This window comes from Pithys albifrons, chromosome 12, assembly GCF_047495875.1.
Source record: "Pithys albifrons albifrons isolate INPA30051 chromosome 12, PitAlb_v1, whole genome shotgun sequence".
NCBI classification, from domain to species: Eukaryota; Metazoa; Chordata; class Aves; order Passeriformes; family Thamnophilidae; genus Pithys; species Pithys albifrons.
In genome coordinates this window covers 9,279,572-9,294,499 of record NC_092469.1, presented here as the reverse complement: position 1 = coordinate 9,294,499, position 14,928 = coordinate 9,279,572, and the positions used below count along the sequence as shown (strand labels likewise).

Genomic DNA, 14,928 nt, shown 5'->3' with positions numbered 1-14,928 from the left:
TCACCCCTTACAGGCGCGGCAGGGGAGACTGTGCAGCACCAGCTACTGCAAACACAGGAGGACTCAGGCTGAGCACTCAGCTGGAGTCTCGTCCCTGGAGGTGTTTAAGGAAAGACTGGACGTGGCAGGGTCTGGCCGGCATGGTGGTGACCGGGCACGGGTTGGACTCTATGATCTCAGATGCCATTTCCAGCCTCACTGATGCTGCCGTGACTCTGTGAGTCCTGCCGAAGCCACTGACACGCTGCACCGCCCCGGAGACCCGTGGAGGGGACAGGGGGGACGGGGCGGCCCCGCGGGCTGAGAGAGCGGCATCTCCGGGCAGCGGAACGGGCCTCGCTGGGGCTGCAGGAGCGGAGACGGTCCGGGGAGCTGAGGGGAGGCGCAGACAGGGGAGAGTCAGATTAGATATTAGAAAATCACGTTTCACTGTTCAGCGGGTCAGGCATTGGGGTGAGGTTGCCCAGGGAGGCGGTGGCGTAACCATTCCTGGAGGGGTTTAGGAGGCACCTGAATCTGACGCTGGGTGATGTGGTTTTGTGGTTTAGGGGTTACTGTGAAAGTGGTGGTTTGGTGGTGGGGAATCGATAACCTTAGAGGTCTCTTCCAACCCTCATGATCCTACGACTGTGTGGGACGCGGTGAGGGCTCTGCAGAGGCAACGCTGCCCGAGGAGCCCAGAGGGCTGAGGGGGCTGCTCTCGGGGCAAAACGCACCGAGCTCGCCGCTCCCAGGCGCGGATCACAGATCAGGGATCACAGATCAGGGATCACAGATCACGCATCAGGGATCAGCAATCACAGATCAGGGATCAGTAACCAGAGATCAGGAATTACGGGTCAGGGATCGCCCACGCTGCCGCTGCCTCGCCCGTCACTGCGCCTGCGCGGACCTCCGCGCCGCCAGGGGGCGCTGCGCCTCCTCCTCCCGCCGGTGCGCGCGGGCCAGGCCGGGTCCGCCAGAGCAGCGCGGCCTCCGCCGGGCCGCGGCCATGGGCAAGAAGCACAAGAAGCACAAGTCGGACAAACACCCCTACGAGGGTGGGTCCCTACGGGGGTGGGCGGGCAGAGGCCGCGGGGCAGCGCGGGCCCGCACCCCCCGGTGGCGGTTGGGAGGTTGGGCGTAAGGCCGCGGGGGAGGAGCGCGGCCCTGGCGGGCTGGGGCGGGCGGTGCTCGGTGGGCTCGGCTCTGCGCGGGGCAGAAGCGGCGGCGTCTGGGGGGGAGACCTGGAGCGGGGACAGCCTTTGGAAGGAGGCAGAGCGGGGTCGTTCGGGCCGGGGGTGTGTTTTGCCGCGGTACTCACACGGTTTGTTTCTCTGCTGGTTGAAGAGTATGTGGAAAAGCCACTGAAACTGGTGCTGAAAGTTGGAGGGAGCGAAGTTGCTGAACTCTCCACTGGAAATACAGGACTTGATTCCGCCCTCTACGAAGACAAATCTGAACATGAAAAACATAAGGACAGGAAAAGGAAAAAAAGAAAGAAAGGAGAAAAACAAGTTCTTGGGGAAGAAAAGGAGAAAAGAAAAAGAAAAGTTAAGGTATGTGTTCGTGCTATGGCATTTTAGCAAAAAAAAAATGCAGCAGCTCTTGACTTTGTCAGGGCTTCACATCAAAAGGTGAGTAGATACGACTGTAACTTGTACTCTTAAACTAGAATACATTCACACTCAGTGTATTCACTTTGCTGTTTTCTTTCTTCCAAATATTTTTATTAGAAAAAGATGAGTGAAGTCATCTGGAATTTCCCATCTTTTTAAAAATATTGGCAATTGTAAGAGCACAGAGAATTGAAAAGGGGGGGAAAATCTATGTCTAAATAAATCCATTTATATAAAACGTGAAGACTTCACAAGTTCATAATTAAAAACTAAAAAAAAAAAGCATTTCCTTGCCAGGGGACTTAACTTGGTAAGTAATTATAACACATTTATTTGAAGCTTTATGAGTACCTCTAATCTCAAATTTCCTGACTGTTTCTTACTAGTTTTTCTGTAACCTTCAAAACTCATCTTAGGAGACTTCTCTAGCAGAGTTGTTCCTATCCCACTTTTAAGGGATACACACCAGACAGCTGTCACATTTTTTGAAAAACTGATTCAGTACATACACTGCATTGTATGGCTGAATTATGTCAGTGTCCAGTAGGTGGAGACAGTACATAAAGAATACAAGGTTTCTATACGCAGACTATTCTTATTTTTTAAACCCTGGGAGGTTATTCTGAAAAATCGAGAGAGCATTATGTACAGTAACAATGCTGAGTTTGCAGGTGTTCTTAAATTTCCATAACAATCTTTCTAGGAGGATAAAAAGAAACGAGATCGAGACCATGCAGACAGTGAAGGGGAACAGGAAATGAAGTGTCAGACGCCCATCAGAATGGAATTGTCGCCAGAGAAACCACTGACGAGCACTTTATCAAAGCAGGAAGGTAGGGTAAAAAAAATTCTTTTGCCAATTCCTGTTTTCTCTGACTCAGGTTTTATTGTTCTTTTTGTTTCTATGGCAAGTGACATGACATTTTTTGCCAACTCTGGTTTTCTCCATCTTGTACAAAAATTTAGAATTAGGTTACTGTATCCTTTTTCAGAGTGGTGTCTGGTACCCGTTAGAGTGAGCAGAATGTCAAGTAAGGGTAATGAGAAAAGTAGATCCCCTGTATGTATTGTGGGCTTTGCCACTGTATTCTTTTCTTTCATATTGAATTCTCAAGTTGCACGAGTTTTGTTTAGTTGATTTCTAATATCTTGGAAGTTTAATACCTCTTATAGTCAGTTCTGTCTCACACCATTTTTCCCCCCACCTGTTTTTTGTCTAGAGGTCGAGCAGACACCACTTCAGGAAGCTCTGAATCAACTCATGAGGCAGCTGCAAAGGTAAATGTGTGACAGGCTTTACAGCTATGAAATGAAAACAACATACAGTAAGGGAAGAGGCTTATAAAAAGTTGAGTGAAAATATTATTGCTAAATATATTGCTAAGAGGGCTATTTTAGGAATTTAAGTACTAGTTTAAGAAGGTGTACTTGGAAGTTCTCCTCAGCTTGGGCTTCTTGTAAACATGTCCAGCTTCAAGTTTATAGTACTCTTAAAAAACTTTCAAAACCAAGACAGTTTTCCAGTAATGTGGTGTTTGGAATCAACTTGCCAAAACTTTTTTTACCTTGAGTTCTCTATTTTAACATTATTTACTATAAAAAGGAAGTATGCACTTCAGAACTTCAGCCATGTTCTCCTACTGTCTTATTAACCAAATGTCTTTTGATTAAAACAATCAAATTTGCAGTTCTTCCAAGTAGTCTCTGGTTTAAGATAGTGATTCTTGACTTTAGAGTATCTGGGTCTTGTGTACAAGGGTGATTGAAAGATCTTTCCCTTTAGCTGTCTGGTCAGATTAAGCCTGAAACTTTGTTAGCAGATTTTCTCTTAACCTTAAATTTTGAAGACCTTGGTGTCAGTTTCAAGAAACATAAACTATCAAAAAGTGCTTATGCTCGTTTTGGCTCCCTCTCTGTGCACTTTGGGTTTTGAACCCTTTCTCTCAGTTGGGAGCTGCTGTGCAGGTGTCTCACAGGTGCTGCAGAATATCTGCACTATCTGCTTCTGCCCTATGTATAGCAAAACCCTTTTCACAGCTCTCTAGCAGCTTGGTAATTTGGAGTAGAAATCCATAATTTCTTCTCTGGAAAAAGGCCTGAAATGCCAATGGTTTCACCAATGTGAGTAGGAGCCAATCTCATGCTGTAGACTGTGAAAAGCAAATAAGAAGCAATGGAGGTTTGTGCCAGCTTATCAACAAAGCCTGATCCTAAGGAGAAAACATGAACCAGCTGTGCTTGATTTTAATGCTGGTAAAAACACTCAAAAACATCACTGTGTGTCAGAGATCACCACAAGTCTTTGGAAATGTTGATATAAAAAACCCCCTAATATTAGACAACCTGAATATTAATATAATAGCACAACATTTAGCAACAAGCTTTCCCTTCTGGTAATTTCAGAGTACATTCTGAGGATATTTATTCCTTTTATTTTTTAATAATTATAATATAATAAAAACCCCTTTGTGAAAATCCAAAATGTTAAAAAAAGTGTTGGATTTTTTACATCTTGAGTACACAGGTAGTTATTAAAATAGAGAAATAACTTCTCGAATACATTTGTAGCACTTTTTTGGTGTACAGTTTTATGTATGAGGTTTTTTCAACTTGGAAAGTGAAAGATTATGCTGACACATGTCATTTCTAGCTTTATGTTTCTGATTCCTTTTCAGCTTAGTTCTTTCCTTTCTATTTAAGTCCATACTCAGTTTTTTATGTTTCAACTTACAACAAAGAACATGCTGTCTCTCATTTCTTAACAGAAAGGATCCAAGTTCTTTCTTTTCATTTCCTGTGACTGATTTTATTGCCCCTGGCTATTCCATGATCATTAAAAACCCAATGGATTTTAGTACCATGAAAGAGAAGATCAAGAACAATGGGTACCAGTCCATTGAAGAATTAAAGGTAATGCTTTAAATTTTGTTATTGACTACAGAGATGTATTATGCTCAATTGACTTGAACTCAAGTGTTATATGAGAATATGGAGATGCCAAAAAGAAACAGTACTTCTGCCTGAAGAATTGCTTCTTGTTGAATTTTTGTGAGCAAGTAAGTTCTGAAAGTACAAGAGAAAACTGTTCTGGTTCATAAATCCACGTCTCAAAAAGATACTGGTGGTTTTAGGTATTGTGCAGGATTTCATGGAATGTGTCAGTTTGTCCTTCAGCCTCCCATTTTAGATGTTTACTTAAGAGTTAAAATATTAGCATTTCTGTCAGACTGCTCTCTTTTGGTTTTTAAAGGTACTGCCTCTCACAAAACAAGGAGTGGTGAATTTATGGCCTTTGCCTGTTGCTTTTTCCAAGCACAAAGATCAACAAGTGAAGGCACGATGAGCTCAGTCCTGTTGGCAGTGACCACTTAGCCCGGTGCTGTATTGTGACCAGTGGATTCAAGGGCCTGTTTTGAAAGCCCCTAAAGCTTTTAAAAGATGTGTGACCTTGTTTTGTTCTCTTTTCTTGAGCAGAAATACTCTAGTTCTTTGCCGGGCTAGATGAGGGCCTGAGAGATGTAATCTGTGTGTAACTAACAGTAAGGCACATGTTAGTTAATAGTAAAGGTTTTATTTTCTTACACATACTTCTTTAGATCTCAAAAATTTTGAGAAGAGTAGGCCCTGTTTCAGCTGGTTTTGCTTAGTTTTTAATTTTAACTTTGTAAATAGCTGAGAATGTGATAAAACATAGCCACCTGTAGAGGCTCTGCAGTAGGTATAGAAGTAGTTTGTAACTCAGTTATTCAAGAAATGAAATTCAAACAAGCAGATATTTTTTCAGTGTAACTGGAGTCATAACATTTTAACTTTGGTGTATTCTTTGGAATAGTTTGAACAGCAGCTTTTCATTCTTTTTTATGTTGCTTCACTTTGGTTTTTTGTTTTAATGACTGCTGATTGGTCAGGAAGTGGGCAAGTGTAGCTATGAGGGCTTCCATCAAAATTTTAAGAAATTTAGTTACTAGCAATACTTAAGAATACTTTCAAAGTTTATTGGGCTGAGAGATTCAAGTCTCAGAACTAAGTTGCATACTTATTTCTGTTTACATTTTTAATACATTTCTTAAATTCGTTCATTAAAAATATTCTTTCAAGCTTTTCTCCCTATTGCTCCAGACAGTGCATTTGCAGCAAGGATATTAGTGTAGTACACTATACAATTTTTAATTTTCATTCCAAATTTATTAATGTTTGTACAGGATAACTTCAAACTGATGTGTACTAATGCAATGACTTACAACAAACCAGACACCATTTATTACAAAGCTGCAAAAAAACTGCTGCACTCAGGGATGAAGATACTTAGCCAGGTAAAAGATACAAACCAATATATTAAAAAATGTACTGCTTCTTTTTTTGTTCCCTCTTTATTCCTCACTTTTTTACAGGGATCTCATGAAATAAAAACTTGCTTAATACTTGTCAAAGGCTTGTATATTGTAATTTAAATAGTACATTTTTTAGTACTGCTGCCAGATCAGTTATTGAAGAATATTTACATTTAGTATTTAATTTTCTAAACTGCATTTATATTTGCTAATGTAAGAAAGAAGGAACTGAAATAAAATCAGCATCGATGGGTAGGTTACAGAAAGATTTATTAAAGAAGCAAATAGAAAGATTTTGATGTTTTTTTAGGAGAGAATTCAGAGCCTGAAACAAAGTATAGAATTCATGGCTGACCTGCAGAAAACAAGGAAGCAGAAGGACAAGACAGAACAGCAGCAAATTGGGGAAGATGAAAATGGTCCTGGGAAAGACAGAGGAGAAACTATGGATGGTGACACCAAAGCCTTCAAATCACCCAGTAAAGAACACAAAAAGTGAAGTATTGTCCGAGTAACGATTAGAGGATACACCTTTTAAATCAAGATGCCATAGGGGACCAGTGGATGTGGGTTCTCCCTTTGCGGTACTGCTTTTACATTAAAACATCCTCGTATCAAGGGAGCAATACTTACATGAGTGTCCTCATATACTGAAATAAGTTTAGAATCATTTATGATGCCATCAGTTTTCCATGTAGGTAACTCTGTACTGCTCATCAACTCCATTCCTTCAGTTATTTCGTATTTCAGTGCCTATTTCACAGACCTAGTATAACTTTGGAGAAGGCTGACAAACACCTTTTAAACATTTTGGCACAAATAACTATAAAGCTAACTTCAGTTACTTTGGGTTTATTTGCATGGTAGTTGTATTTGAAACATGTAACTCTCTAGCTACAGTATGTGCTTCCTGAAATAGCCTTTAATATCTAGAAATACCAGGTTTCAAAACACTAAATACTTAGGTAGATAGATACTGGATAATAAAATTGAGAGTATCTGATATACCAAAAAATCTTAGTTTTGTGAGAGACCCTTACACAGAGACATTTATAGATATTAACGAAAAAGCATGTGGTGATGTAAACTCTTGTCGTGTGCCTTCCCCAGCTGTATTAAACACCATCATATTAAATGGCCCTTTTTTCATTGTTAGTTGTTTTGTCTGCAAAACCAGTTTGCAGAGTTGGGTAGAGCAATTTTGTCATGGTATCCTTTTGTGCTACTTATTTAGCCAGTTGGGTTTAAGCTGTTAACTGAGTTGTGTGGGTATTCTTCACAGGAAGGACAAAGACCTGCTTGAAGACAAATTACGAAGCAATAGCTTGGAAAGGGAACAGGAGCAGATTGATCGAATTGTTCGAGAATCTGGAGGCAAATTAACAAGACGACTTGCCAACAGCCAGGTAAATCTTTGTGTTTGGCAGCTCCTTTCACTTTCTCACAGACCAGGCTTCCTTAGCATCTGAGGTCAGCTGAAACTCCTTGTATGCTTTTACTACAACTTACATCATTGTACAGAATTGATCATCCATGTAACATCATAAGGTTAAAAAAAAGCACATCAGTTGAATGCACACTGAATTTTATCAGCTGAGCAAATTGAGCTTAAATTTTTAGAAATTGTTGATAAAGAGGAGAAGAAGACAAATAGGAGGAACCTGAGGAAAATATCTCCAATCTAACCTGCAAAATCCTCATAGTTCTGAAACAGGCACTTATCTGATCAAAGGTTATTAACATTATAGGAGAAGGAAAGTTTTATCTAATGCAAATCAAAATTTATAGAGCAGCACTCACTTCTGAGTTACTGATCTTCCTTTCTCATTCCTGCAGATAGGACACTTAGATGTTTTTATTAGTTTAAGGATTAGGAATTCAAATACTATATGAATTAAAACAGTCTGATTTTATTTCAGTGTGAATTTGAAAGAAGAAAACCAGATGGTACAACAACCCTGGGCCTTCTTAATCCAGTTGACCTTACTGCAGGAGGTAAGTTGGCATAGTTCAGGTAACAAGCTACTTCCACCTAACTGGTCTGCTTCTTTGCAGGGGCAGATGAGCAAATTCTGACCAAGAACTGAATGTCTCTTTACAGTCTGAGGAAGATCTGGGTTGAAAAAGCTGCAGCTGAGGGATCATGTAGGTGGGCCTCAGGCGTGGCTGTCATTAGGAGCAGCTGTAGGGAGCCCTCTGGTTGTTGCTTCTCTGTTTTGTGTCAGCTATTTGTGGGAGCTGCAAGGGAACAGTTCTGCTGCTGGAAAAGAGACTGGCACATTTAATTCCTGGGGTCCCCTTAAGTGTGTTCCATGTACAGAGTGCAGTGTCTGCTCACCTAAAAGGTCACAGATTTTCCAGGGTCAGGAAGTGTCTGGATCCAAAGTCATTTTGTCGCACAGACTTTAGTATGAAGCATTTGGAGAGGAAAACACAGAGTCATGTTCTGTCTATTTTGAGTTTCTACCTATGGCTGTTGAATGAGTTTAGACATCATATGCCTTCTCTATTTCTGTGTTTTGATACATCCCATTGAAGAACCAGGTTACTGCCCTGTGAAGTTGGGTATGACAGCAGGAAGGCTTCAATCAGGAGTTAATACGTTACAAGGGTTCAAAGAAGATAAAAGAAACAAGGTTACTCCAGGTAAGTGCTGATTTTTCTTTAAAAAATACAAATCCTCTTCCTTATATAAACAAACTGTGTTGATCTCATTACTAGCACACAAATTTGGTACTAGAGTTTTGCATTATTACATATCCCTGCCCATGGCAGGGGGGTTGGAACTAGGTGGTGTGTAAGATCCCTTCCAACCCAAACCAATCTATGATTTTATGTGTCTATGACACAACTGAACAGCACATCAAAGTCCAGCTTAACTTGCATGTACAAAAGAGGCAGCATATTTACTAATGATCTACATTGAGATCAGAAGCTCTACCAGATAGAACAAGGGGTTTGATAGCTTTGAAAGAGCACAGGGGAAAGCCTGAGAACCTGTTACGGGCATCACACTGTTCATGTTGTGCTAAGGCACACAGTGTTGTTAGTAACACATTTGCAAATAGAAATTATTTGATTTAGAGATGACTAAAAGATGTTCCAGGGTGAACAGATGGTGTTCTGTGAAAGTTTGGTTTTGCCTTAAGAAATATATTCCTAAAAATTTCTTTTGGGGAGTTGTTTTACAGCCCCTTCTCATTTTTATCTGATGCATCAAATCCCATGTAATAATTAATACTGTTGTTATTCATTAGTGACATACTTGAATTATGGACCCTTTAGTTCCTATGCGCCAACATACGATTCTACATTTGCCAACATAAGCAAAGAAGATTCTGACTTAATCTATTCAACATATGGGGAAGACTCTAATCAAGGCTCTGCCAGGTAATCCAACAGCCAGGATGGTAGTACAGCTTCCATGTCCAGAAGCAGTTGGGTGCAATCCCTGCAGTATGGGCTGGCTTTGCTGTGGAATGATGCCATTGCTGCCTTTGTAGATCCAGGGGTTTTGTTTGCTTAAGAAACAAATACTTCAGTAAAAGAACCTGCCTCTGAAGTAAAATTAGCCAAGATGGAAGAATTTTGATGCTACTGATCCCTAGGAACACATTGTCTAAAGCTTAAATGTATTTACAGGTAACTGAAGGACTTATGTTCAAAGCCAGAAGTGTTGAGTGGTACAAATGTTTGTACAAACTGTATTTGTTTAAACATTAATTAACATTAATTACTGCATTGAATGAGATACATCTTTGTTAATGTCAAATACAGGCCAAACTACTATGGTCATAGTGGGTAGTGGGAGAACTGAGTCCAGACATAGTGATTCTCAATGTAGTCCCTAAATTCTGCTTAAATTTAGTAGTATTTATTACAGTAAAAATAATTAATTCTTAGTGGTTTTATTTGTCTTGTTTATAAAAGCTTCAAAGGTCTTTTGTTTTATGAGAATTTCACAAATAGCCTACATGTATAAATTCATCTGAAATGGGAGGAATATTCAAGTACAGTGTAGATGTGGAGTGCCTGAGCAAGTTTGCTTTCATCCTGAGGCAGTACAGCTTTCCCAGTTTTTCAGTTTTCAGATTCTGAGTGAGTTCCTCAACTACTGAGGGCATGGCTGATGAAACTAAAGCAAGCCATTTAGGTCAAATCCTGTGCTACTTGGGTTTTGTATGCTGTACATATTGGTTTGATCTTATGTAACTTTTTTGCACTAAATGTTTGATATTAAAGTAGTTACCTTAACTGTCTTTATTCTTTCAGTATTCAAGATTTTTGTATGAAATCCCAAGATTATCCTCTCTTACTGGCTGATAGTTTGCTTGATGTTTTAACTAAAGGAGGACATTCCAGAGCTCTCAGAGAACTAGAAATGGTAAGAATGGATTTTTGTGGATTTCTCTTTGGTTTTAGCACATAAGCTCTAAAGCAAGAGAAGGATGATGCTGATCCTATTGATGGGCTCCTGTTTAATTGGTAACATTTGAAAGTGAAGATTGATCTTTCTCTCCAGTGGCTGCGCTTTCTGGAAAGGGATTATTCTGACTTGTTAATTAGTGGCACCTGAATATTAACAATGTACTGTAGATAGAGACATGTTCCCATGCTCTTTGTCTACTCTCCTGTTCCTGTTATTGGTAGTTCCTGCTCCATTTAGTAAGAAAATAGCAATAAGTAGTTGTTTAGAAACAAGGTGATCACTGACAATCTTTCCTGTTTCTGTGAAAAGTTTGAACAGTGGCTGCTTGGAACATGATAGTTCTGCAGAATTAGTAAGTAGGTTTTCCCTTTATAGGAGCAATGCTTTTAAACTCAAATACTTGCTGTGTAAAAATACCAAACACCTACTTTTCAAATTCTTAGGGTATTTTAGTTATGTCTGTGTTAAAAACGACTGGAATCAGAGTGGCTGATTTGACAGCTTTAACTTAACTGGCAATCCAAGACTTAGTTGAGAATCTCATCCTGTTAACTAAAAGTCTTGCTTTGAGTTTCACATCAGTGCAAACCATTGAAATAAACAGATTGTAGCCTTTTATGAATGGGACAGATATTACCTAAATTAATACTAGAAATAGTCCATGGACCAAAGGACACCTTTTAGCCCCAGTTTAGACCTTTGCTTAGCATTACAGGTTTAGCTCTTTTCTGGTACCCAGTAGTGGCACTGACTGACAGGGTTCAGCCACTTAGCAGTATTAAGAGAAATACAGTTATGTAGAGAAACAGAAAACATTTCAGTCTTTAATAACCACTGTCTTTTTCTTCTGACCTCCAGTAAACAGTGTCTGATGTGACATCGCATGTGAACTTTGCAAGGAGTAATAAAACCTATGCTGTAAAAATATATTTTAGTGAATATTAATATCCCAGGAAAGATCCTAAAAATAGCGCCATCGTAACTGGCTTTACAGAGGAAGCTCATTACAACATTTTTTACTTACCTTTCTTCAGAAATACTGCATTTTATAAAATCTTACTTTGAACTTAAAAGATTAATTTTACTGCTTTCTTGAAAAATCCTTTCTCTATTCAGCCACTGGAGGAAGGTGAAGGGCCCCAAGAAAGAAGTGATGCAATTAAAGATGTAAAGGTAAAATTTTTCTGTATTAATTAACTACTCTAACCAACCTGTTTAAGCCCACAGGTATAAAACTGCCTACAACTGTTAAGGCTGGTGCAGCCACACTGAGACTTTGACAAGCTATAAATACACACTGTGACAACTACATGCTCCTTTGTAGGCATTAGGAGACTAAGATTCTCCAAAAAGTTAAGTCTTAACTGTGTCAAGAGAACTGAAAGAAAATGCTTATATATTTTTGTTTGTGATTGTTGGGAGCTATAGTTTTGTTTCTATCTTAATCTGGTTTGGTTTAACTTGAACTTGTAATATAAATGTAAGATGCCACACAGAATATAGCAGTCTGAGAAATTCTGGCTTTGTGCCCCTGTAGGCAGTACAATAGAGCTCTCAAATCATTCTACCCAAACTTTGCTCAATTAGAGATAGCAGTTCTAGGGCAAGGGCTGCTGTCCTGAAGCCTTCCTCTGCAGCCAGTGCCCAGATTCCTTTTGAATTTTGGCCTCAGATCTTCACTAAAATCTGCTTTAGGTGAGCTGAAGGAATTTTGTAATTGGTTTTTAATTGGGATGCTGGTCTGGAGTTACTACGTCATTTTTGCATGTCCCCAGTGGTTTTGGCAGATGCCATTTTCTATTTGAGTATGAAAGACAACAGTAAACTGAGTAACTGTAGAACAGTAACTTTCACAGGGTTTCTTTTCAGCTTTCCCTCTGTATGTTCACATTTTGTAGAGTAGACTAAATTCAACTTTGTGTTCTGATTTTCTTCAAACTTCAAACAATTTTGTTGTTTCAAGGCTGAGCTAAGTATTACCTAAATTATTACTTGCTGCCTTTTTTTTTTCAGATTATGGAAATTGATATTGCGGCCAGGTTGGATGCTGCTAATAATGACAGACTTACAGCACTAAAGGCAGTTACAAACTTCGGTATGCCTATAGAAGAGTTTGATTCTGAGGGTGAGTTTGTTTCTCAGTCCCTTACTATATTTTATATCACAGTGTAAGTAAATACACTCTCTTATTAATCAGGACTTTCTTTTCCTCTTAAACAGAGGCTGAAATCTTCCAGAGGAAACTTGATGAAACAACAAAGCTGCTTAGAGAACTGCAGGATGCTCAAAATGAACGACTAAGTACAAAACCACCCCCTAATATGATTTGTCTTCTGGGTCCATCTTACAGAGAAATGCATTTGGGTAAATACACTTTTTTCTGATGATTCTTGCAGAATTGATCAAGTCCCAATGTGTATCAATTCAAAGAAAGAAAGAAGTTCAAGAGCTATAGTGCAGAATATGTGCCCTGTTAAACCTAGACGATTAATTTAATTTTTTTGGGGTGTAAAGCCAGATGAAAGTTCTGAACAGTAATTGCAAGTATTTCCTTTTTATTAGTAAATTCCCCTAGAACTGATTGGAGCTTCCTCTAAACCATGGGACAGGCAATAGCCAAACATCTCTAACTCTATGTTTTACAAGTGTCTTTAAAGAGGGGTTGGTTAAGTATTACCAAGTTCTTATTGCAAGGATGGCTTTAGTCTATGATGGATCTAGTTACTGGTCCATTGTGTTGCACAAGTTAATACCAGTTGTATGTTCTTAATTACGTTAGCAAAGCTGGTTGTCTCACAGATCAGTTGGACAGCCTGTGTTAATGGCAACCCTGAAAGACAGGACTGTGTGCAGAGTGTGTCTGTTTTGCAAGTAAATATGTGCACTTCTGTTTCTAGCGGAGAGAGTAACCAGTAACCTGAAAGAACTCGCACAACAGGTGACTCCAGGTGACATTGTTAGTACCTATGGAATCCGGAAAGCAATGGGAATCTCAGTTCCTGTACCTGATACAGAAGACAGCTGGGTAGATTTGACAGAGGGTGAGTATACAAAAACATATGGTAGCATCTGTTCAACTGAAAAAAACCCACATCTGCAAATCATTAAGACTGGCTTGTGGTAGAACTTGTAGTAGCACAGTTCCAACTTTCACTTCTCTCCTTTTTTAAATTTTGTTTCAAATGGAAAGTTGCTGTCTTTGGTCTCAGTCCAAAACTAATCTATTGGATATATGGAACTTTGGTTTAACTATGTGGATACTTTATCATCTGACAGCATTACCAAATTTTAAAGCTTGGCAATTCATTCAATTTTAGTTTTCCATTTACTGTGAAGTTCCAAGAGAAAAGTTAAAATTCCTCACTTGCTAAAACAAGGACATTGTGCTTCCTTCTCCAGGCTTTTGGCTGTGCACTCCTTTTACTTAATTTGGCCAGCTGTTGTGCTTCTTAAGTTGACAGCATGAGTTCAGCTCACCTCATCCAACCCAAAGTAACGGCTGTTTTTGCTGGATTAGGGAGTCTCTAGTCAGTGGAAAGTCTCAGTATCAGAACCAGACCTCCCCCTTGTGGCACATGCATAGACAAGAGTACCCAGAGTTGGGATAAGGCAGGGAAGAATTTCCTTTCAAGAAACATAATTCATACACCAAATTTACTCAATCTGTGGCTTATAAAAGTTTTGGTTAAATAACATTTTAACTGAAAGAGCAGGATTACTTCAGGAACTTACTGATATTTTCAAGGAAACTGCTCAATTTCAAAATTATTGAGTATTTTCTTGGCACTGCACCAGACAGGCTCTGTAACAGAGCCAACTGAAAACACTGGGGTTTCTGGGACTGTTGCAGAACATACAGCTAACAAAGGACTATCTGCACAAATAGCAAATGAGTTGAGGAGTGCTTTGCTGTGTATGCATGTCTTTCACTTGAGCATTCTGTGTGCTCAGTGACCTGGTCTCTGTTGTGAACTTTCAGACTTTGAAGAGCCTAAAAAGACCATCACCATCCCTGGAAACGAGTGTGGTGCAGTTACAGGCTGAAGTTTTGGTTCAGTTTACAGCTGTTTGTTTGATTCTGTTTAAGAACCAGGTAAATGTCCTTCAGGTGCGTTCACCGTGTGTGTATATGTGTGTTAAACTACTTTTGTTATTAAATTTTGGAACTGATGGCTTTTGAAGTTGAAGGGTTTGTATTAGAGTTACTTCTGCTACATAAATGCACTAAATTATTCTTTTTTCATTCTGTATTATAAAGCGCCTCTCCAGCATTTAGGTTGTTTTCTTAGATTGTCAGGTGTCTGGAAAAGTCAAAGCATAGTGAAAATGTGCCTATATACAGTGCAGGGACTCAGCCAAAAGTTTCTAAAAGCAATGTATAGACTCTGTCCCTGAGTCAGTAGTATCTGAACATGCAACTTCCCCTTTTAAAAATTACTGTGCAACTCTCATGAACATGAGGAAGAGAATAAACTTTTTGTATAAAACTGAAGTAGTGTGATGAATTAACAAAAGGTCAGCCTTGTGAGACTTTAAATGTACATCAGTCTTCTCTTAAGAAACCTGAGGG

At 39.5% G+C, this 14,928-nt stretch overlaps 1 protein-coding gene across 1 annotated transcript; it reads left to right on the top strand.

The window, feature by feature from the left end:
• Positions 1–907: 907 nt before the first annotated feature.
• On the top strand, positions 908–14,850 carry BRD7 (bromodomain containing 7). Its single transcript, XM_071567647.1, has 17 exons — positions 908–1,040; positions 1,330–1,538; positions 2,302–2,431; positions 2,819–2,876; positions 4,364–4,508; positions 5,801–5,911; positions 6,240–6,424; positions 7,212–7,335; positions 7,849–7,924; positions 8,468–8,575; positions 9,187–9,319; positions 10,202–10,313; positions 11,475–11,531; positions 12,372–12,483; positions 12,579–12,722; positions 13,256–13,399; positions 14,338–14,850. The coding sequence occupies exons 1-17, from the start codon at positions 992–994 to the stop codon at positions 14,400–14,402; spliced, it is 1,962 nt and encodes a 653-aa protein (XP_071423748.1). The 5' UTR covers positions 908–991; the 3' UTR covers positions 14,403–14,850.
• The last annotated feature ends 78 nt before the right edge of the window (positions 14,851–14,928 follow it).

Excerpts from the sequence above, each read along its gene's own strand:
- BRD7 (XM_071567647.1), top strand. The coding sequence starts at position 992 with ATGGGCAAGAAGCACAAGAAGCACAAGTCGGACAAACACCCCTACGAG. Across the intron at positions 5,912-6,239 it reads GGATGAAGATACTTAGCCAG|GAGAGAATTCAGAGCCTGAA; the intron begins GTAAAAGATACA and ends ATGTTTTTTTAG. Across the intron at positions 8,576-9,186 it reads AAGAAACAAGGTTACTCCAG|TGACATACTTGAATTATGGA; the intron begins GTAAGTGCTGAT and ends GTTATTCATTAG.